The following is a 25000-nucleotide window of genomic DNA, read 5'->3' as shown; positions in this document are numbered from 1 at the left end:
GACACGCGTAAACGTGGGGACGAGCCGCACGCGGCTGCAGGTGAGCGGTAGATGCGTTTTATGATTGATACGTGGCAGGACTAATCGGCAGTCCACGCCACGAGGAAATAATACTCAGATTTGTGCCAAAAAAATCGTCCATTCAACCTTTAATAATAGAAACGGATCCCTTGACTTCCTGTTATTAACTGCAGATATGATAACTTCCCTGTGGAATTTCAGCGTAACAAGTTGTTATCTAAGTACAGGGCAGTGGGCAGAGAAGATGAAACACTTTTAACATGGTTAAAAGCTAATAAAATTAATTTTACACAATGCGTCTCTTTTAAAGGCAATGTAAAACCCCCTCTCCACTTCATTGTGTGTTCATGTGCACAAACGCTATAGGAAGGGCGACAAACCCAGAACTAAACCAGGGCTGTATCTTTTTACTCTTACTTTAGTGCATTTGAGAGCAGGCATTTGTACTTTCTACATTTCTAGCTGGACTGAAATGTAAAAAGCACTTTCCACATGGTTTGAGGGGTTCTTGTTTAGCGCCTTCATAGTGACATTTGCCTAAAGGTTTTCAGTTCAAGTCCTGGGTTTGAGCAAAGACAAATATTAGTAACACTTTAGAATAAGGCATAGATACAAATAATGAATAAATGTTGGTTAATCATCAACTCGTCATTGACCATTATAAACTGATCATTAACTATAAGGCACAGCTACAAAGCAAATGAAGTAGTAATGTGTAGTAATAAATAACTAATAAAGTGACAAAAATAAACTAATCATTAACATTGATTTACATCAGCACGAACACTAACCCCAGTAAATTATTAATTATAATAACGCTTCTGTTAACTACATTCAGTATGACTCTAAAAGTTCTCAAAATCTGTGTGAAATACCTATACTTTTTAACTCCTACAGTGTATTTTAAATGGGTACTTCAACACTTTTACTATTGCAGAATTTGTATGTGATCCTTTTACTCGAGTCTGCCCTCCGTCTGCATTTGTGCCGGTTTGACTTGAACTTTAGCTCAATGTAACACCTGCGCTTCTCTCCTTTCAGACAACGGCACGTGGACTCAGCTGTGGCTCGTGTCCGATTACCATGAGCACGGCTCCCTGTTCGATTACCTGAACCGATACTCGGTCACCACCGAAGGAATGATCAAACTGGCCTTGTCGGCTGCCAGCGGCCTCGCACACCTGCACATGGAGATACTCGGCACGCAGGGTAAGGGCGCGCGTTCAAATCCCCGCTCACGCCTGCCCATTGTGTCCTTGAGCCTAACGTACAACCCACTGTGCCTCCTGTTTCGTACTGTTGTCGCCATACCAACATAAGAGAAAGAGGCTTGAAGGAGCTGTATCTGATTTTTATTTTAACTTTAAACGTTTTGCAGCAGACTATAATGATTCCTTACTTTCTTAACACACACTCCTAATTATTCACCGTGATGAGTTAAGCTATCAACAACTAGCGTGCTAACAGTGCACTCGTGGTACTCTGATGATAAAAAAAACATTATAATTAATTGCAGAGAGCACACATTGGGGCAAAACTAATTTAACTTCATACAAACATAGGACATCACGGTGTATCTTGTCTCTTTACATATGATTAGATTGTAGTTCACAGTTGCACACTTCAAACACATTTAGAAGCATGAAGCATTTTTACTGTCTTAAAAACACGAAAAACAGAACTAGGTCATTTAAAACTCTTTACAGCTCCACATGTATCACTCACTGACCTAATGCTCAGAGCTCTTGGCACTACGGTATCTCTAACGGCACATTCTCCGCTTTGTGGGGAATAACATGCACAATAATCAGACGCAGGCAGCACACAGCGGTCTCATTTTCACCCGAATTGCTGCTTTGGCAATATATCTGTATTTGGACTCACAAACAAAAAACATGCACAGAAAATGTTATACTAGTTTTGGTACCATAATAAACTTCGTCACAATACATCTTGCCTCGTATCATCGTCTCCATGAAAGAAATGAACAAATGCAGAAGCAATAAAGCTTGAGTGAAATCTGTAATACAAATCTGAAAAGTAATACAAGAGACCCAATCATTTCAGAACATGTTTTGATGTATTTGCAGAGGATTTTAAATGACATAAAGAACTACAGTCTTAGTGAGTTAAAATTAGATTGTGCTTTTTCGATTCTGGTTCGATTACAATTCATCTCGCAGCACTATTTAATCTAAACCTAATTACTGTGTGTTTCCTTATTTTGTTATTTAAATCCTTCCGAAATCCTCAAAATTGTCTTCAGGGAACAACTTTGACTTTTCTCTTCTGACTGCAACAAAATGTCCTCTGGTGGTTACATAATTTGTGACTCCGTTTGTACATGTTGTTGACTCATTTCTCATCTCAGCAGAAGAGCGTTAATGTCCTGAGCTGTTTTTGTCTGTCCAGTGTGGAGCGATTTGAACATTAATTGCACAAGTCGACCTGTTGGATACATTTATTGTATGTGATGACTCAAAAGTGAACCATTATTTGTTTAACCAGAGTTCATCAGTGAGTGGTGTAACTTACTGTCACTGAACAGGATGTACCCGCCTTAAACGCACACGCACGAGTGGGAAAGTCTCCTGCGACTCCAAATAATCTGTTTGATTTTTATTATGTTTGTCTCTGAATAGAGCTCGGGAGTTCTCAGTTACATTTACTCGAGTGTTTTAACTTTTTATTAAAACTTGTACTCCTGAGTAGTTTTGAAACAACTTTAACTCCTACTTGAGCAATATATTTGACAGTGTAACAGTCTCTATAGTAAAAGGTTTTGTTCCTCTTCACATTTGTGTTTCTTGCTCCGCTCATTCAGTTATTGCAGAAAGTGCCATATTTCATATTTTGTCCTTCAAATTAAATTAACTTGATAAATTTTTTATTTTTTTTAAACTTGTGTCAAAGTTAAAATATTTGAAAATGGTTCAATTTATTACATGATAACTCACTGGGCTTTACAAAGTTTTTGAATTTAGAAGACTAACAAAAAGTCTGAAAATTAAACAAAACTAATTAGTGTATGAAGTTTGCTATATGTAATCCGTACGACATACGGCTATTGTGTCCTTGAGCAAGACACTTGGATGTGGTCAGTGATGGTCGGAGCCGTATGGGCAGCTAAACTCATTATTTAATAATGGTAATGGTTATCTGACCTATACAGATTCTAAAACGCATATGAAAATACTTTTTTACAACAAAGACGGCAGTCTTGTCAGTCATGTAAAGCACAAACCAAATGTAAGTGATTATCACTATATTGTAATCAGACTGTTTTGTGTTGTAGGAAAACCCGGCATTGCTCACAGAGACCTGAAGTCCAAGAACATCCTGGTGAAGAAGAACTGCAGCTGTGCCATCGCCGACCTGGGGCTTGCCGTGAGACACGACTCCGCTTCCGACACCATCGACATCGCTCCAAACCAGAGAGTGGGCACCAAGAGGTAAAGTGTACACCGGAGCGCCCACAGAGACATGTGTTCTGTAGTTTATATCATCTCATTTTCTGACAGGTACATGGCTCCTGAAGTCTTGGATGAGACCATAAACATGCGGCACTTTGACTCTTTCAAATGTGCAGATATTTACGCTTTGGGGCTGGTCTACTGGGAGATCGCACGCCGCTGCAACAATGGAGGTAAAGTGGACATAATTTGTGCATTCTATTGGCTTTAATTGGCTTTTAAACATGGGAGTGTCTGCAGAGCCGGGGCGCTCACCGCGGCTCCTGAAACTGCGCCGCTATTTGACCGTGTTTTAGCGCCGTTTTAGACCGCGCCGGGTTAAGGTTAGGGTTAGGGTTAAGGTTAGGATTAGGGTCGGTCCCTGAAACTGCACGGCTATTTGACCGCGCCGCGGCTCTCAAGCCACGGCCTTTAAACATGCTTTTGGTCATTTTTAGATAAGCATTTCACATTTTCTATCTTAAAATAATGTCTAAATTTTGAAAACGCACTTTTAAATCTACACCTCCGCTTTCAACACAGTATTTTAGAGTCTTGAAGCGCCCTCTACAGTCAGAAGTTGGAAGGAACAATAATAAAAAAAACAGCCCTTTGGCAACGTGGCTGCTACGCTAATAGAGCCATGGTAGCACAGAACGAGTCCCGTGATGGTTTATGGACTGGACCTGGATTTGACTTCTGGGGAAAACTGAAACTGAGTGATTTCTGAGTCCTCATAGAAAATGACCTCGTAAACAGGATTAATAGATCCTTGAATGAAGTTGAAAAAAAGCTTTGTTAGTGCTTTATCTTTTTTCCGGGTATGTTTTTGACAAGGACACAACAATATGACATGTTTTTGCTTGATATGTGTCCTTATTAAGTCAATCAAATATAAAACAGAGTTACAAACGTTTTCAGGGATCCTTGAGGAGTATCAGCTGCCTTATTTCGACCTGGTGCCCTCCGACCCGTCGATCGAGGAAATGAGGAAAGTGGTGTGCGACCAGAAACTGCGACCCAACATCCCCAACTGGTGGCAGAGTTATGAGGTTTGCATAAGTTAAACCTTATTTACTCCCTTAAAAATGTACAAAGATATCACCAATGTCCCCATTACAAGTTCACCAACAAACACACACAGAAATGTTTTCCTTAAATGTATTTATATGAATTAACAATCTAGACATTGCCTTACTGTGCTTTAATCTCGCTCTTCATGTTTGTAGCTTGTGTAGATCTTTTTTTCTTTACATCAACATATTAATAGACACAAAATTTAGTTTGTAAATATTTTAAACATTTCTTTTTACTGAACCTACCACAACCCCATAACCTAAAACAATAATTTAAATCTGAATTACTAGATTGATTTACTAGATGGACTTTTCTCTCACCAGCTAAAATTAAAATTGTTTTAGTTATTTAGGTAACTTCTACTTTATTAAGATTGATACCTAAATTAGTCTTAAAATTAGGTTTTCATCATATCAATTATGACAAAATCACATAAATACTCCCATAAATATAGACACAACACTTTTATTTTATTTTAATGAGTAATAATAATGATAATGATAATAATACTAATTATGAAATAATTTGGAAAGTGTTATATCTTCGTGTTTACATTTTTGTTCAGTGTAAGGCAGTGTTTCTCAAACAGTGGCACGCCAGCCACGGACCTCTTCAGTTCGAGTATTTACTTAATTTCTTATACATTTTATTCACATTTCTGCTCTTCCTTGAGTCATTTCCTTGTTAAAACAACGGTAACAATATTGTACTCCCACTTAAAGACCTGGTTTAGCCCCAATTTAGACCTGAAATAGTCCCAATTTAGATCTGGTGGTATTCGAAACGCCAAATCCTTTCTTTTGAGGTACTCGGTGTAAAATGTTTGAGACACTGCCATATTTATAAACATTTCCTGAATAGTTATTAAAAATATTTAGGGGTTGCTCATCTTTATCTAACTTTTTTTTTTTTTTTTTTTTTAGAACAAAGATACTCTCATAATTTTTTTTATTTGGCTACAAAAAACAAGTAAACGCTAACACGTTTCAGCATGAAGTCTTCCTCATATAATAATTTGAATCATTGTTCCCAATCTTTTTTGGGTTTGACACTCAAGCCTTGAGAACGTTCACCCTTTTACAAATTTCCTGAATAGTTTTAGAATAGTCTTGATCTTGTATTTGGCACTTGAAAATGGCCGTATGTTTTCTTTACATTAAATGTTTTCCTCAAGTTAGAAATGGTAGTATGATGACAACAGTACTACTTTCTCCTCTGACTCGTCTTCATCTATTCCAGTCGTTGCGCGTTATAGGGAAAATCATGCGCGAGTGCTGGTACTCGAATGGTGCAGCTCGACTCACCGCTCTGCGCATCAAAAAGACGCTCTCCCAACTCAGCATCCAGGAGGACATAAAGGTCTAACCCAGAGGCACCATAAGTATGTCCACCAAGCACTGCAAACGCACTCGAGTGGCTAAAGCGATGGACTATTTTATAAAGGAACTGACAAAGATTGCACAAAGTCAAGGAGAAGGTGAGAGACTGTGGCACAGACAGAACCAACCGAGGTTTGGACACGGCTTCAGTTCACATTAGGAGAGAGATTCTGGCTTTTATAGTCAAAATATGAAACTCAAGTGTAATATGAGAGGAATGACTGGCTGGAAAGTTCCACAGTATGGGATTAAACTTGCATTTATTCAGTTATAGTAGGGCTGTAGTCGACGAAAGACTCGCCCTGCCAATCAACTACAAAGCGGGCGTGGCAAAATCTCTCACAAATATTAAGTAGCTCAATGTATCTGACCCAAACTGCACTCACGAGACTAAAACTGCACTGGAGTCCATGCAAAAACAGAAAATATATCAAAAATTACAAGGAAACTGTCTATTTATACGTTAAAAAAAAACAGATTAAACTCAAAATGTACACCCAAATATTTAGCCATTAGTCAGTCCATGTCTTCTCCCTTTCGCGGTCATTCCATATAAATCTTTATATTCAAAATAAAATATGTTTGGTTGACATCGACTAAACTACTAAAGAACTACAGACATAAAGTTTAGATGTTTCATTACTAAAATCTACTTTTCAAAAACGATTACTGTGACCAAACAACTGCAAAATCTTAAGTTTTCTTTCATTTCCATTGCTAACACGTTACTAATCCTCAATTGTGTGACCAGTTACTCTCTGAATGACAAAATAAAGACAAAAACAGACATAAAGTAAACATTTTTGAACCGTAGATTGATTTTTGCTTCCAAAATTGCCACAATTATTATTTGTTTTTTACGATTATATTGTGACCTGTGTATATGTTTATGCTATATTGTGGAACAATATACAATAAAAAGTAACGCATTTCCCACTCGCGCAATAAAAATGTACTGTACACACGATAAATATTGAGCCACAAAAAACATTGTTCCAGCCATTATTTATTGAAGAACAAATTATATTTTCAAAAAAACTGGACAACAAGACTAAGGAAATTAACTAAAACCACAAACAATAAGTCAAAACTGACCTTGGACTAAACCAGTATTAAAGCAGAACCAAACAGACCTTCTCAAAGTGCAACATGTGGAACAGAATTTTAACCTAAAATTAAATCTGTGACATATTATGCAGCAATATGGCCTTGTAACATCTTTGCAGGGCTTAAAATACTATTGCAAAAAGTACAAAACCATAAAGAAAACGGGACAAAACCACAAATGTAAGCAGGAACCAAAATGGACATTGTCAAGACCTGCTGCTTTACTAAAAGGTCGCAATTAAACATGGTACCATTTGGACTTTATACCACTACAGCTTGAAAACTACAGATTAGGGGTAAAAAAGTGTCCAAACTTTCGACTGGTGCTAAAAATGTACATTATTTCAATTCTTCTTCAAACCACTCCTGCCACTTTTGATGGTTTTCGACGCACCCTACCTCGCTCACCTAGCCAAACAAGCACCTTTTTGTCCTCAGCTACTCCTGCCCGAAATCTGAAACAAACCTTCTGTTTTTACACTACTGAAAATGTACCTTGGACTTTTTTTTGTACTTGTATGCAATCAATAGCAGGAGATGTGATTAATCTAGTACTTGGCGGGGTATTTCACGAAGCAAGGCAAACACAAGAGGACCTCAAAGCCGCTCACAATAACAACTGTTCAAGTATGATGGATAAACGATAATGTGGAGATAAAGCAGGGGAATCCTCAAAAATATGGTTAAAAAAACTGCAGAATGAAACACTTGAGCAGTTGGTTGAATAAATAACTTGTACAACTCAAAGAACAAAAACTGTCTAAAGCTCCAATCATATTGTAAACCAAATGAAAAAGTTTGCACGAGTAATATTGACTATCAACATTATTGTTCCATCCTTTGCTGAACGATGAGTTCAGTTAGAAACGGAGTCAGTCAGAATGTTGTGTTTAGAAGTTTAAAGAGAGGCTTAGGTCAATGCTTGGTTCATTTAAGCAATAGCTACCAGATTTCATACATAAATCCTGATATATCTCACAATTGGAGGTACAAGTGGGATGAAAAATTATGTCACAATTCTTGGGGATGTAACAATAATCATGTTGCGATATCGAATGACAAGATCCTTTTGACGGATTAAGAATATTCCTATTGTCTTCTTAATTAGAATGTTTTTTTTCTTCTATAGCAGACAATCTGTAAGATATGAAAAACGGTGTTAAAACAAACACTGTTATAGACCATGAGATCAGTTTCCCTGACAACATAAAGAAACATCTGTTATTTAACACTTTTATATTTTAAGTTTTTGGAATAAGACCGTAATAATTCACACCAAAGGCAAGTCAAGACAAGAAAAAGTGGAAGTTCTACAATTCTTTTAGCTTCTCCACAATATCTCAAAGATTCAAATTAATCTTGCGGTAATATCGTGCTGGGAGTTACATACATACTGTTAAACTATTAGCTTGGCCAAAATAATTATAATTCTAAGGGTTATTACAATTTCTGACTTAGAAAGTTAAATATACTCAAACTCCTGACCACATTTGTCAAGTAATTGCTGCGTAACCTGGTGTTATATTGGCATCATCATTCTTTTTTTGCCATTATCGCAACTAAAGATTTCCTATGGATTGATTGCTTATTTTTTAACTGTGATACTATTGTTTTATTTTCTCATTCTTGATCAGGGGTGTGGGATATTGACAGAAATAATCGTATAATATTATTGTAATTCATCAGAAACTCTCAGTTGAGGTTTTAGTTTTGCACAAAAATAACTCAAGTGTAAACAATGCTTTAATATATATTTTATATTGACTCAGTGTTGTCTGTATCTCACAATTCTTCAAACAACATTGATTAATTTTCTTAAGCGTTCTCTGAGCCTTCTTCTTGAAATACCCTTTTATAGTCTTCACTGTAACGTTCTTATGCAGAGTTTTGTCTTCGTAATGATAGTTAGTTTTTTATTGGGCCGTTTTAACTTATTTTGATATTTAAACAGTTTGATCTTCATGTGGATGTATAAATATTATAGGTGTAGTGTAGTACTTTTACTTTGTGCCATGCGTTTACCACAGAGGGGCAATGTAGAAATGTGGAGGAAATGTTGTCTGAAATCTCATTTACAGTCCACAAGAATCATGCCACTAAAACAAATTTACCTAGTACTAAAACAATTTTAAGTAGTACTACATCATGTTAGGTTACGCACAAATGAGCTGAACTTGTAATACAATTTCTAATCCACAGTAAAGTTATATTCTTTCTGTCCTGATTGATTAAATTCAAGTTGGATTCGTGACTTTCCCCCAAAAAATAAATGGTAGGAGTTTAAATATTTGATGGAGGCAGTATGATAACATCCCTAAACATAAAACATATAAAACTGTAACTTAAAGGCGGTTTGGACGATTTTTCGGCGATTTGAGAACGTAGGCGGAAGTGCGCATGTGCACTCCCCGTGCGGACTGATACAACACACACGTGCGTTTGTTTATTAGCGCAACGGAGCACATCGCATCGCTCGTCTCCCGTAGATTTCTGTCCACTTCTGCGTCAACTCGAACTGTCTTTCTCCGTCTTCATTTTGCCCCGTACACTGAGGGAACTATATTATGATGGATCCATGCGCTTAGGCACGCGGAAACGTGGGGACGAGCCTGACGCGGCTGCAGGTGAGCGGTAGGTGCGTTTTATGATTGATACGTGGCAGGACTAATGATTTATCCACGCCACGAGGAAATATGATAAAAATTTGGGCCAAAAAAATCGTCCATTCAACCTTTAAGTTGCAACGATTAATAGACTAATCGTGCCTAGTCCACTATCGAAACCAACTGCTGTATTTTGATAATCGTTCATCTTCAGTCAGCAACTCAAACTTTAATAAAAGTCTATATTTTTTATTATAAGTTATGTTATTGTCATTGGTTGCCTCCGTTCTGCCTTTTAAACTCTTAATACTACTTATTTTCTATAATTCTATGGTTAAAGTAAAAACAAAGGAAACATTTTAGATTTCATCCCATCAAATTTGGAAAGTGCGCCCTCTTCTCATTGTTGCATGGTATTTAATTTTTTGTGTTTTGAATTCAGTTCATTTGTGAAAACAGTATAATAACGTCGGATATACAAGACTTTGTACCACTGCCCCACAAACTGTAGAAAACCTCAGGACTTTGTTTAATTTTGATTAATGCATGAATCCGATAGAGAAACTGTAATATGCATCTCGCCAATGATTGTAACTGTAGTAATAGTTTTGATTCACGGCAGGTGAAGGGTCCTAGAGCTCGGACATTGCTCTGGTCATTTAGATAACGAGGTAGCAGTGACTTCCGAGTTATTTTATTATGTCTCAATTCATAGGTCTGTAGTGACGTGACACACTCGTTGCTACTGCCATCTTGAGGACGAAAGCCGCATGTTCACAGTGGGCACTGCCAATAAAAAGTCTCAAAACAAAAGATTCCACTTCTGTCCCGTCCCCAAAGACCCCGTTTGTCCAGAAATGTGTTACTGTGGTGAGGAGGGACAAGTGGACTTACAGAAATCACTCCAGACTGAGGCTGAGCTGTTTGTTTCAGGTAGTTAGCAGCTGGCTAATGCTAGTTTACATATTATTGTGTGGCTATGCTAATAAACATTAGCCAACATGCAGACAGTTTTAACAAGCCTCATTACCAACTGTCCGGGTGTTTTATTTTAGGATCAGACACAAAGACTCTTGAAAGCTTTGAGGACTTGTCCGGAGCAGAGAGCTTGTGGACGAGGAAGAGCAGATGGAAACGTCCACAAAAGTTTGTTGTGGCAAGTTGATCCTGCTTTTAAGTGTCAGCTAGATAAGTCAGTGTAGATAAGGACCAAAGCCCAGAACTGTCTTCTTGAAGTATAATTTTCAGTTTTATGCTCTTGGTTTTTATGACTATTTAACAGCAAAGAGACGTCTTCAACATGGCAACAACAACAAATGAGTCAAGTGACTGAAACCCATGGATAGAAATGATTGATTAATGCAGTGTCACATGCCCCAATTAGCAACAACTATTGAGTCAGTAGCAACACAAAAAACAGTGGTGAAAAGTAACAAAGTACACAAGTAAAAGTACTGTGCTGAAGTCAATCTTACAGTGGATACTTTTTACATTTACTTCACAACATTTTCAACAAGACAAAAGAAATTAATTGCTTTTCTTTACGGTTTGAGACCAACTGAAATGGCTGAGAGGTTGTTTTTAGCATGTTTGTTTGAGTGGACGTCCCAACTTTGAGTAAACAAAAAATATAATTAAACAATAAAAACCTAATGTGCATGTTTTTGTGTTGAAACCGGAGCACAGAGGAGGAAACCCACCCAGATGGGGAGAAACATGCAAATCCCACACCATCCGGGAGTCGAACCTGTGACCTTGCTGTGAGGCGAGTGTGTCACCCTGTTGCAAAGTGAATTTAAAATGAAAAAATAAGGAAATCCATTCAGTTGTTCAGTTGTTTCTGTTGAACAAGATAGTAGTCCAGACAGTAGTTCTCAAAATCGAGAACTACAGTTACTCTTTGCTCTTACTATACTTTTATACCTGAACGCTGCCATGAATGAGTACACATATTTTAATTGTAAGAGAAGAAAGTGGGCTGAACAACATCAAGAGCATTTTACTATGAAACGGTAAAATCTTGACCAAAATCATTTGGGTTAATTGCAATTAGGTGTGGGGCCAAAACAGAACCTTGAGGCACTCCCTTAATCACAAAGCGAATATCGGAGCAGAGAACTGAACTTTTTACGCTTTACTCTACTTTTATACTTTAACATTTCATGTCATACTTGCTCATGTATCTGTACTTAACTAACACAATTGAGTTCTTCTTCCACCACTGACAAAAAGGAAGTAAATCATTGTAAACGTATTTGCTGGAACATACAATTTGGCAATACAATCGTGGTGGAAGAAGTATTAAATGTTTTTACTCTCGTTAAAATTGTAGCAAAGTAGAAAGTACTGATACCTGCTCTTAAATGTCCTGGAAATGACCAGTTTACACCTTTTTTTAAATAAGTAGTTGTTTAGGAACGTCAAAACAGACTCAAAAGTAAGATTGCCAATGGAACAAGCGTAAAATACCTTATCTTACTTTGAAATAAGAAAAAGACAACAACTACAACACTTGAAATACTAACAAAACATACATCCTTAACATTATTTTGTTATAAAAAAGTATGTTTTGTTAGTATTTCAAAATATGTTGGCAAAATATTCTCACGGTACATCAATTACTTTTTAACTTATTTAAGATTGTAGATGTTTCCAGTGTGTGGTTGAGTAAGTATCCACTGTAAGCCTAAAACTGTACTTTTACTTTTGTACTTTGTTACATTTCACCCTTTAAACTGTAGGATTTTTAGTCCTTTTATGAGCTGACATTTAAAGATTTGGCACGTTTTATGTTGTTAATTGGGGAAAACATTCACACTCCTGATTATTAGTTCACTGTTTTTTATCGTAAATCAGTACTACATAATATTTCCTGTAAAATCTCGAATGCACCGCTCCTCCATAATATGAAATGTGCTGCATGCGAGTCTCCTTTTTAGATTTTCAGAAAATGTTAGCACTTTACAAAGTTATTCTTCTGTAATATTTTTGTCTCCACTTTTGTTTAGAAAAACATGTATGCATTGTGCACTACTGCTGACCTCACAGCACAAAACCAAAACATTCTTCCCACAAAAGACTAATATTACGTTTGTTTTTAATAAATTATCAACCACTTAAAAGTACTGCATTTTAAATGTTTACAAGATTTTAACTTTTAACTGGAAATGGTTATTATAGGAATTTTTAAACACTGGACAAACAAAACTGCAACTCTGTAAAAAAAACACAGGATATCACTAGTAATTTTACACTACATGTATTAATGGACTTTGAATGTGTTTATTCCACTGTGTAAAAAGGCGGGTTGTGGGTCACGAGAATGTATTGAATTTGCAGGTTTTTGAAGCTCTGTCAAACTCCAAACGTGTAAAGGTGAATTCAGGTCTTCATGTAAATCTATAATAATAAAATTATTGTTGTTTTCCTGCACGTTGTCACGTCTTGTTATTTGATGATAAAATTTTTTTTTTTTTTTTTATTCGCATTAACAAAGGTAATTTTGGTCATGTGTTGGGTTATTTTCAGTTCCCATGACATTTTGTCTACACTATTTATAATAGTCTTCTGAAAACAAAGGTCTCAAAAAGGTCTAAAAAATGCAAGTTGTGGTGCCATTGCTATATTTGAATACAGATTTTTTGAAACTCCTACCTGACACGCACAATGAACATGATGCCGAGTACAGATGCGCCACTAGAGAAAACGCCAGCAGAGAAGTCTGCACCAGGCGCAAAGGGTCCAGAGGAGAGATGAGGCCTCACACCTCCACCAGGGGCCCAAGAGCCAGATCCTAGCAGCCACAACCGACCACTGCTCCTGGTGCAGAGGACTTTCAGAGTAAACACTGGAAATCCTGACAGTGATTTTTTTTTTTTATTTATTGAAATATTTAAAATAAGTAAATTAACAATACGAGTGAAAAAACTATAATTTAAAATACATGAAAAAGAAAACTAGAAGAAAAATGAATATAAAATGGAGAGCTTAAAATAAATAGTCACATTTTTAGAGCACTTTTCTTCAGATGACCACTTTTATAACTGCTCTACTGCCTGGGCCAAAGAAGATCTCCAGTAAACACACTCCTTTTAGGAAACTTTTATTGCTCATTGCTTGAAATTACAATGTCATTGCAAATTAGTACAAAACAATTTCACAAACTGGATTACAATTTTAAAAACTAAACCAAAATTAAATATTTCTCAGAACAAAAGTTAAAATGATGGTAGACATAAGTAAACTTAATGCACGCACCAGAATTTTCCTAGTTAGATTTACTTAATAGTGTGGTTGTGTCTTTGGTGAAAACTAAATTATAAGTTAAAATGTACAATATAAAATACAAAAATAAGCTAAGATAGAAAATACAATAGGTAAAAGTCGTGTGCTAAGTAGATTCTGATGAGAGCTGTTAGAAATGAGGTTAGGATGGACAAAAACAGTAAAAACTAAAAGTTGAAGCACTTCTGGATTTGTGCAGTTATACATTTTCATAAAACAGGATTAGAGAACTGAACTGATCCAAACAAACCACTATCTCAATGTAATGTGCAAATTATTACAATTTAAAACAGTAAAACAACTCTGAATACATGCATTTGGTTTAAAATGTAAAATTATGCAAACTACAAATATGCATTTATTTACCTTGGGGTACAATAGTAAGTCTATAAAAATCAAATGTTAAGAATTTAACATTACTCTCTTTATACTCAAAATTTCAGTTTGTACTGAATCTATTGAGCTATAATTGTGTCCAATTTCAACTGAACACGACAAGTGAACGTAAAGTTTCCTGAAAGAGCTGTATTAAGTTAAGTTTCAAGAGATGCAAATTTTAAAATGCGTTCGACAGGTTTTAAGATGAAATTTTGTGTATTTATACCTGTTGTAAATACGTTTTACTACAAACAAGCAGCTGTTTGTGTCGGGAATTGACATCACACCAGGGACACTTGTTCCATACAAAGTTTATGCACAATTTACACAAAAACAACGTTTTAATTAAACAAAATACAAGGTGCTCTCATATTTTTGTAAAATAACCAGTTGGGTAATTTCCAAGTGTGATGTCAATTACAAATAGGAACTAAAATGATAAAACTAAACAAATTGCAATTATGGATCACATTTGTATAATTTTTAGGTACATTTCAAATATATTTTTGTTAACCGTATTTTAGTTCAATGAGTGGTCGGTAAAGGAGTTTAAAATGAGTTTGAGAACAAGTCTTAGGTTTGAAAATCAGGGACCACAGATACATCAACCAGAACGTACTTAGAGGTTTAACAAATGAAGAGAAATAATAAACTGATGAAAAATGAACAACAAATCTTCCTTGCTCCTTCAAATCATTACTTAATTCTGACATTTAAAAATATAATAGGATTCATAGTTGTAACTTTAACTGTAGAGGAATATATAAAAGTCCTATTACGGTAAATGCACATCTTGTCAGTTCCCCTTCCGTCTTCAGAAAATAGTGTTGTTTTCCATGCAACTCTGCCTCATGCATTTTCTGTGAATCAAAAGAAAGACTCATGATAAAGTTTGAATCATCTCTACTGAATTATATTGTACAGTAATAAAAGTATTTGTGAAGAGAAGAAACATCACAATTCAGATTATTGACACCATAATGGGATTTCACTGGAGAAACTGGGATTAACCTCAGAATATCCCAAAACATCTGAAATGTTGACCACACAATAGTTTTTCCATTTTGTCTTCAGATATAATACATAATCCACAAATAGTACTTTTTTGTGAAGCTCAAAAACATGTTTGCCAAACTAAAGCAAACTAACTGACATTTCACGCTGGAGAGACGCAGAGACGACGAGAAAGGACTGTTTAGCAAGCTTTATTATGTGGGTTATTTGGCGCTCAGACCCCGGCGGAAGACGTTGCGATCATGGGCACTCCATGATCTATTTGTATTAGATGTCTCCCCCCGGAGCCTGGAGACTGGTGGTGGTAGATGTGAAGAGAAGGTAGAGGATGAGGGGAATGCAGAGGAGGAGCTGGGAAGGTGGTGGGTCGCAGTACGGTTTGAGCGGCCGAGCCATCTGCGTGAGGGCTTAAATGTGACCGCCTGGTGCTGATTGGGAGCGGGGAGGAGTCACTTGAGAGCGTTGATTGGGGATGAGGAGCAGGTGCGGGGGCCATGATGCAGACGTCCCCTGTCCTTTCACCCTCCTTCTTGGCCGGGAAAAACTGCATAACCTCTTTGGGAATAGCGCAGAAACCTGGAAGAGTCCATGGTGAAGTGAGGGATCTGACTCTCTCAGACGGACAGGCGGGCGCCCGCTTGAGTGCGATGATGGCGCTGGGGAGAGGGGTCCTTCCATGGTGGCCGACGCCCGGACTGGGTGCGTTGGTTGAGCTGGGGAGCAGGTGGCCTTGACGTAGATGGGTGGAGTTAGGTCTTCCAGGCTGAATTTACGCAGGCTTTATTTCACCCTGGAGAGACGCAGAGACGACGAGAAAGGACTGTTTAGCAAGCTTTATTACGTGGGTTATTTGGCGCTCAGACCCCGGCGGAAGACGTTGCAATCATGGGCACTCCATGATCTATTTGTATTAGATGTCTCCCCCCAAAAACCCAAGGTCTGAGCAGCTGTGTGCCAAGGTTATTACTGATACTCAGAAAGAACATGACGGCAGATACTTAATATAGAGTAGACTGGTCAGGCCACGAGGCCGCCATTGATCACGTGGTGGCCCGAGAGGGGCGGATGCGTAGTGACGGGGAGAGTAGGGGGAGACGCCCTGAAAACTCGAAGCGTCTGAAATGGAGGCCTCTATTCACGGAGATGTGGTAAAGGACCGGGGACAGGAATATGAAGCACCTGGGAGTAGATAAGAAATTACGTAGACACGGGGAGAGCTAGAGGATGCCTCTAAGGAACAGGTAATGAGAAAATCTGAACCACCACCAGTATTTGTTGCAAGACGAGACTTACTAGGGATGCGAGGAGCGTTGAGCCACCAAGATCGGAGGCAGGTTGGGACGAACGTACGGGCATGGGCAGAAGGGACTGTCGCCCGAGTTGTTAGAGGGCTGTGGAGGATATGCCCTTAGTGGCCGCGGATGTAGCGGCTCCTATTCTAAGCCAGTGCTCGGTGAGAAGACGCGGGGGCGGATTGCATAGGATTGATGTTACCCTCGGATATTTCCGAAACCAAGGTGCTGCCGTCATGGGCTGCCATCTGGAGTCAGGAACAACGGGGAATGAAGTGCGCCGTGGTTTGACCCAATTGAGAATTTAACCGATGCTCTAAGAGGCAGAATGAGCCATGTGTGCGTGCTATGATGATGCAGGGGCTTTACCTTTAGGGATTTTGAAAGTTAGATTATAATAGACTTCTAATACCCCCCAAAAACAGAGGAGGCAGCAGACAAAAGGAAGTGGAGGTGCCGGTGGAAGGCCGGCCGTGAAGGTGCCAGCAGATGGCATGATATGGAGGTACTGGCAGACAGCTGAGAGTGGACAGGAGAGCGCCGGCAGACGGCGGAACGTAGACCGGAAAACGCCGGCAGACGGCGGAACGTGGACGGGAGAGCGCCGGCAAACGGCGGAATGTGGACGGGAGAGCGCCGGCAGACGGCGGAACGTGGACGGGAGAGCGCCGGCAGACGGCGGAACGTGGACGGGAGAGCGCCGGCAGACGGCGGAACGTGGAGAGAGCGCCGGCAGACGGCGGAACGTGGAGAGAGCGCCGGCAGACGGCGGAACGTGGACGGGAGAGCACCGGCAGACGGCGGAACGTGGAGAGAGCGCCGGCAGACGGCGGAACGTGGAGAGAGCGCCGGCAGACGGCGGAACGTGGAGAGAGCGCCGGCAGACGGCGGAACGTGGACGGGAGAGCACCGGCAGACGGTGGAACGTGGATGGGAGAGCGCCGGCAGACGGCGGAACGTGGACCGGAGAGCGCCGGCAGACGGCTGAGCGTGGACAGGAGAGCGCCGGCAGGCAGCAGAAAGTAGACCTGGAAGCGCCGGCAGGCGGCAGAACGTAGACCTGGGCAGCAGAACGTAGACCTGGAAGCGCCGGCAGACGGCAGAATGTAGACCTGAGAGCGCCGGGGCAGACGGCGGAGCATGCAGGCAGTGCGCCGGGGCAGACGGCAGAGCGTGCAGGCAGTGCGCCGGGGGAGAGCCGGGGCAGACGGCAGAACGTGGACTGGGAGAGCCGGGGAAGACGGCAGAACGTGGACTGGGAGAGCCGGGGCAGACGGCAGAACGTGGACTGGGAGAGCCGGGGCAGACGGCAGAACGTGGACTGGGAGAGCCGGGGCAGACGGCAGAACGTGGACCGAGAGTGCCGGTAGACGGCAGGTGCCGGTAGACCTTAGATTATAATAGACTTTTAATACCCCCCAAAACCAGAGGAGGCGGAAGCGTCCGTGTAAAAGCGCCGGGAGCCGGAGACAGAATGATTTGTCATGGAAAAATTAAGTACCATTCCACTCGTGGAGGAGGCGGGACCGGAAGTGAGGTGGGACCGATGCCGACGCCAAACAGATGAGTCAAGAGGGGAGGGGGCGAAGCTACTCAGGTTGAGCAGTGTGGAATGAACTCTGAAGTAAGATGGCCTTGGAGGAAAAGAGTTGGCCCAAGAAAACAATCAGAGCGGGCAGTTTCCAGGGAGAGGGACAGTAAAGGAGCAGTCTGTGGGACTGCTGGACAGACTGGACCGGTGCTACAACTCCTGTTACGCGCATGCGCAAGTAAGCCGGCTTGACAGGCAGTTTGAATTGAATGACGTGGCCTTTTTGTGCAACGCTTGCACTGATCGCTTTGCGCTATAACGGTGAGTGTAGCTTGACTAGAATTACCGTACTTTCGGGCTGTATAAAAAGGTGCTCCGGAATGGAAGCTGCCCTGAAATTTTAGGAATAGATTGTACATAGCTGGCCGCGCCGGTCATGCGCCCACGGTGTAACGTGGAATATTTTAAACGTGAATATATAGTACATGATGCGACGTACCGGTTGTCTTTTGGACCGGGGGAATCGTGGTGTGCCCGCGGACTGCTGCTGCGCCGCGGGACTAAATGGACCCATTTCTCGTGAATATGAGTCTGAGACATGCAGCGCATTTTATTTTATTTTATTTTTTATTTGTTTATTTATTTATTAATAAACCCACCGAGTGTTTGGGAAAGCTGAGGCGCGGATACATTTTCCGGTGAATGAGATTGGACCGAGCTGAATAAGAGCCCTAAAAGAATGAATGGCACGATATGTACGATGCATGGAGCTGCCTCGATCTATTCCACAGGGGAGCAGCGTGCGTAAGGTGAGGGGGGGAGCAAGGATGTTAGGAATGAAAAACGAAAAGTAAGTTAGTTGAGTTGGAAACACCTTAGTTGAGAACCTTGAAATCTTGCTAAAGATTGTGATTAAAGCAATATTCACGAGATGAAGACAATTTAAAAATACTTAATTTCGACTGGGGACATCGCTGGGGGCCCCGTATGGCCAGCGGCGGGCCTGGGACAGGCCCCCTGGAGTCGAGGACAGAGAGCTGACAGCTGACAGCGTGGTAGAGCCTGACGTGGAGAAGAGCGTGTTCTGGAGCTGCTGCACGTTGCAGCTGGAGGAGCCAAGGTGAGCGTGGTCCGGTCAAGAGAGCGGTGCGGCGGCAGGAAGAAGAGGAACGTAAACGCCAGGATGCAGAGGATGGGCGGTGCGGAGGCGCATTGCGGGAGGAACTGATGATTTCCTGGTTCTTGCCTCGTGCTGGAGAAACGCCGCTCAGACGGCTCAGTTGGGAAGGGTCCGGGCACGACCCGGAGGAACCCCTGCAAGCCTGGGCGCGAGCTGGGCGCGCGCGGGGTGTCGCCTTCGCAGCGGACGGAGGATCGGAGAAGGACCCGGAGCCCCCCTCGAGAGAAGCAGGGAGCCTGTCATCGATTGAAGATCTGGTATGATATGAGTCGCGGTAAGTGTGTGGTTGCAGTACGGTTTGAAGCGGCCGAGCCATCTGCCTGAGGGCTTAAATGCGACCGCCTGGGTGCTGATTGAGAGCGGGGAGGAGTAACTTGAGAGGGTTGATTGGGGATGAGGAGCAGGTGCGGGGGCTATGATGCAGACGTCCCCCGTCCTTCCACCCTCCTTCTTGGCCGGGAAAAACTGCATAACCTCTTTGGGATAAGCGCAGAAACCTGGAAGAGTCCATGGTGAAGTGAGGGATCTGACTCTCTCAGACGGACGCCGCTTGAGTGCGATGATGGCGCTGGGGAGAGGGGTCCTTCCATGGTGGTCGACGCCCGGACTGGGTGTGTTGGTAGAGCTGGGGAGCCTTGACGTAGATGGGTGGAGTTAGGTCTTCCAGGCTGAATTTACGCAGGCTTCATTTCTGAGACTTATACCCATTAGTATTTAGATCTACTGTCAGTTTATAATTGAAAATGTGTTGTTTTCTTAATGTTGCTTCCATTCTGGTATTTTGAACATTCTGATGATATCCCTAACCCTATTTTTTTAAAACTTTAAGAAAAATGAGACTTGGACAGATTGAAAAACGCTTCACATTTACTTTTTTGGAGTGTGAATTGAATTGAAAAGACTTCTAAAAAAGGTAATGACTATTTGTTTTGTACTTAAAAGTATTCTGACCTGAATAATCCCGATTAACCAAACAATCTCGACATAAGTACATACAATACACTATATGGACAGACTGTGTAGTTTGTCAGTGAAAATACCGTACCTTCGTCTTTGTTTGTGAGCACGAGTGCCTGGAGAATGTCCGACAGAGACACGATTCCCCTCACCACCTCCTGTTCATCCACCACCACCAGCCTGTGCACCTGAAGCCACAGGATTAGAGTCATTACGAGGAGGGAACCGCAACAAACACAACGACAGACACAAAGGTGGAGTGGGGGAAGAAGATGTGACAGAAAAACACTCAAACACCAACATACAGACTTATTTATCTGTTTAGAGCATCACCCGTCCATATAATGAAGTTTAAAAGAGTGAGGTATGCACTAAGGCTACGACTAACGATTGTTTTGGTAATCCATCAGTCGAGCAATTACTTTTGATTACCAGTAGTTGTTTAGAACCTGACAGTGAATGAGATTATTACTACATTTTACCCAGATAAAGCTTAATCCATTTGAGGACGTCCCGGTGGAGAATATTTTCAGACAAAAGTGTGTTTTCATTAAAAACACAATAATATGCACAGAAGCACAGAATCTATTTCTACAGAAGAGTAAAACTGTAAGTCTGAAGTTATATTTATATCTAATATGACATTAATGTTCTAAATCTGGTATTTTCACAGGATGAACCAAAAAATTAGACTAACTATTAACTATTTCATTTCTGAAGAAGCGGTAGAAGAAACAAATGTTCACATCCTTTAATATCGTCAACATAAAACTACTTTCAGACTGCGGCGTCAAAATCACACAAAACGCCTCCAGCGATGGCGCGTTTGAGGCCTGAGGCTGGAGACTCGAGTCTGGGTTTGAACTAGACTCAAATCCGTGTGACGGCTGTGAAGATGACACAGCAGTCTCAATTATCATTTATAGAGATGTCACACACTCAAATTTTTGTGTAACGATTGCTGAAAGAAAAAATTGTCAAGATTTTACGATTATTCACGATTATTGAGACCAAAGAACAGTGAAATCATTCTCGTGGCCTAACATGTTACTGTTCCTCAAATTTGTGAGCAGCTTTACAAAACTGAACTTTCTGAAAGAGACAAGTTACATGTGACAAAAACAACCAGATCAAATAAAGTTCTCAAAGCAAATGTAACACCACACGCCTTGGATGTTTGATGACAATCGCAGAAAATAAACCTTTTTTTTTACATTTGTGTGTGAATTCTCCAGACTCCACACTGATACCAGCTCTGTTTGTAGAAATAATATCAAACAGTTATCGGCATCGAGTCGTATCTGACCTCTGCCTCCACGAGTCGGTTGATGATGGCCTGAAGACTCTCGTGTCTGTTACAAGTCAAGACTCCCTCGAAATACTGCGACCGGTGCTGCAGCGCTTTGGTCACCGTGATGTCCAGGTTATTGTACGTCTTCTCCGCCGCCAGATTCTGTGCAAGAAAAGACGAGACGCGACCGTTTACATACAGGTGATAAAGCGTGTGCGGCGGGTTTTTTCTAATTACTACTCCGTTTGGTGGTAAATATTTCTCGTAGTTTAACATCAGGGCATTACAGGAAGTAGCTAGTTCTAAAAAGAAATCCCTATGTCATCATTACATAAACTTCCAACACAATTTTACAATCACAGAGCACATTTTTTAATCATTAAGCAAAATAAAAAGGTGCTGTCCTTTCTATTTATTCGACACAGTTTAACCTAGAGGTGGGCAATATATCAAAATTTAAATATTGTGAAATATTGAAAATGGACTCGATATTCAAATTTTGCTCATCATTTATGGTAAAAAAAAACGCTACTTACTAATCTTTAAAAATGAAAGAAAAGTAATATTTCTGCACCTTTGTGATTAACTTAGACAGTTCCCATTAGTCTGATAATGAAGACATGCTATAGTTTGATTTACTTAACAAGATACACAAACATTAAATCTTATTTTTTGTCAATATTGCCCAGACCTGATTTATAACCATTGTCTAAATTGAACCAGCTTTGGCCCTCGTTTACTGAACAGACCATAAATACGAGTTAATACAGTATGTCCATAACGTTGCAAATGGTGAGAAATTATTGGGATTAAAATAGATAATGAAGTCCTAAACACAGTGGTGGATGAAGTACTCAGGTTTGTTATTGTAAAAGTACAGCTACAGCAGCAAGTAAAAGTGTGACATGAAATAATCTACTTGAGTATAAAATATTCAAGTGCATGTTTGAAAATGTACTTTGAGAGTACAAAGTTAAAGTATTTGACACAGATTTTGAAACCTATTTAAGAGTAAAATGTAGTGATGTTGATAATGTACTTTCTATTTTCAATCCAGGTCAAACATGTAGTGGAATGGAAAGTACAGATCCTGCTCAAGTAAAAGTTAAAAATATCCAATGTATATCTACTAAAGTACAGACTTTCCACCACTGCATAAACATCAAAAATACTGGGGTTGTCTTTATGTTGCCGTCATGTACTTACTATAACATCAAACTTGGAGTAAATATCCACCACTCGACCTGCAAAGAGTAAACAACATGGTTATTTATCATCTGAATAATCCAACACAAGAAGTGACTATGGAAAAGCTGGCACCTTTCTCATCGACGACGGGAAGAGCCGAGACTCGCTGCTCCACGAAGATCCCCAGCGCCGTGTAAAGGGGCGTGTCCGAGCGCACCACCGCGATCTTCTTGAACGTCCCAATGTTTAACTCCTCTAAGGTTTTGGCTAAAAACAACGGTTTGGGCATCTCTGCTATCTGAGGACGACCACAGGAGAACAACTGATGAACAAGACTGTGGCAGAGCATTCTTTTAACTATGTACAAGTCATTACAGATATTTAGTATTCAAGCATCGTCCTTTTGTCAACTTAAAAACAAAGATGTCAGAGGAAAAGTGCTTACAAAAAGCTTGAGGAACTTGAGGATCCTTTTGTGTGTAAGAATATAAAGTGTGTTTCCGGTCAATGGGTCGATCACAGGCAATCGGTGGATCTTATTCTTCAGCAGAGACGAGACTGCGTCATACAAACTGGAAAAGACATGGCAAAAATATGAGTGATTAAAGTTTTGTTTCAATGCTGAGATTTCTTTTATAAGGAGACATATCATGCATTTTACAGATACTTTGCAATGCGTAAATAGATGATCATTCTAAAAAAATGTCATTGTAAACCGCAATATTGATACAAAAAAGGCTCTAATAATAGAAACAGAACCATTGACTTCCTGTTCAAAACTGCAGAACTGATAAGCTCTTCACAGTGACATTTCACTAACAAGCAGCAAATGGTCATTTACATGTTTTTATTTTAGCTACGTGACATTTTAGAACCCTACATTTGTCACTCAGTCTTAATTTTTCAAATAATCACAATCAAGTACATGGATGTATGGTGAAAACACAAATTTTTGAGCACTCAGGCCTCAGTTGCAGCACAAACATGTATGAATCAAAGAAATCACAAATTTGATTAAACTAATGAGGAATCACTGTTGTAACAAGGCTAAAGTTCATTAGAAGGTTTCAATGTAACAAAATCATACTTTTTAAAATGGGTCTGAATAAATATCCCAGGATAAAATCAGCATCCACAAAGAAGCGAGAAGAAACTATGTTTTTTTGTTTTTGATTCCATCTTCTACACACATTATTATAACAGTTTAATTGGAGCTGGAATAATATTTTTTACTAACAATAGATTTAACTTTTGAAAACACTGCTAGACAAAGAACAGTTTAAGAATATCAAGTTTCAAGACTTGATCAAGGCTGAGACTTATGATGCTTTTTACAGGTTTCTTTCATTGCACTACATCATTTTACATTTTTGTTGTAAACCGCAATATTGCTATTAGAACAGCTTAATAATAGAAACAGATCCACTTCAAAAAATGTTTTTCAAATGGCACTGCTGTTCCTAAAGAACTCTTCAAATGATTAACAGAAAACACACCTTGCGTTTGGAGATATGCTGACCAACGGCTTGAATGAATCTTGGAGATAAACTTCTGCAGAAAACAATGTGATGATTTGTGTAATTATTAAACAATAAATAAAAGAGAAGAAGAAGAAAAACTACCTCTCCACGTTTCAATTTTATGTTCTTCCAATTCGTAAATCTGAACCTAAAAAAAACCCCGGACAAATACAAAAGATTTGACCAACAACTGTATTTTTTTGTTTCCATTCTGGAAGCCTTTTCTTACCAGTGGCGACTTGTAGTAGCGATGGAGTATGTTGATAAAGTCTGTGATTGTGAGCATGCCTGACGACAGAGGAACAATCGGGTCAGAGTGGCAGTCAAGTTACAATTCTGTGTATATAAATTCCTATAAAAAAGGCAATAGAAACTCACCAACAAAGCACTGTTTCTTACTGTCCCAGAGTGGCGCTGCTCTCACTCCATTTGAAACAAGCGCAAAGAAAGCTTTTTTGACCTGAAAACAAAAACAAAACTTAACAGTCAGTTAAAGTGCATAGAATTCCACTATATCCCTGTAACATTGTTCAATTTTACTTTAATATCCAAGCAAAGCTCGATTTCAAAACTATGTATTTAGACCTCGAAACTCCTGACATGGAAACAATAAATGGATACCTTTGGAACATACTTATGGCAGCAGGGAAAAAGGCCATCACAAAAAAATGGATGACACAAATCAAGAAGTGGACCAACATACGTAAAAGGGAAAACAAACAAACT

The 25000-nt window shown here is 39.9% G+C and overlaps 2 protein-coding genes across 2 annotated transcripts in view; one reads left to right on the top strand and one right to left on the bottom strand.

Moving 5' to 3' along the window:
• Positions 1-6168, top strand: part of LOC140366076 (activin receptor type-1B-like) — a 12976-nt gene extending 6808 nt beyond the window's left edge. Inside the window, exons 5-9 of the mRNA XM_072452744.1 lie at positions 1063-1230; positions 3317-3473; positions 3543-3667; positions 4395-4525; positions 5790-6168. Coding sequence (XP_072308845.1) covers positions 1063-1230; positions 3317-3473; positions 3543-3667; positions 4395-4525; positions 5790-5915 — 707 coding nt within the window. The 3' untranslated portion in view covers positions 5916-6168. The remainder of the gene's footprint in view (positions 1-1062; positions 1231-3316; positions 3474-3542; positions 3668-4394; positions 4526-5789) is intronic.
• Positions 6169-13727: 7559 nt separating this feature from the next.
• Positions 13728-25000, bottom strand: part of prkag1 (protein kinase, AMP-activated, gamma 1 non-catalytic subunit) — a 14329-nt gene continuing 3056 nt past the window's right edge. Inside the window, exons 4-13 of the mRNA XM_072452742.1 lie at positions 24653-24734; positions 24504-24562; positions 24377-24422; positions 24251-24305; positions 23200-23326; positions 22887-23052; positions 22773-22810; positions 21582-21728; positions 20364-20463; positions 13728-15161 (exon numbers count right to left, since the gene is read on the bottom strand). Of these exons, the coding sequence (XP_072308843.1) occupies positions 15151-15161; positions 20364-20463; positions 21582-21728; positions 22773-22810; positions 22887-23052; positions 23200-23326; positions 24251-24305; positions 24377-24422; positions 24504-24562; positions 24653-24734 (831 nt within the window). The 3' untranslated portion in view covers positions 13728-15150. The remainder of the gene's footprint in view (positions 15162-20363; positions 20464-21581; positions 21729-22772; positions 22811-22886; positions 23053-23199; positions 23327-24250; positions 24306-24376; positions 24423-24503; positions 24563-24652; positions 24735-25000) is intronic.

This window comes from Eucyclogobius newberryi, unplaced genomic scaffold (genome assembly GCF_026437365.1).
Source record: "Eucyclogobius newberryi isolate DKJ021-1_F unplaced genomic scaffold, fEucNew1.0.hap1 SCAF_19, whole genome shotgun sequence".
In the NCBI taxonomy this organism is placed as follows: domain Eukaryota; kingdom Metazoa; phylum Chordata; class Actinopteri; order Gobiiformes; family Gobiidae; genus Eucyclogobius; species Eucyclogobius newberryi.
Note: the sequence above shows the minus strand (reverse complement) of the source record. Positions and strands in the feature narration are given on the sequence as shown.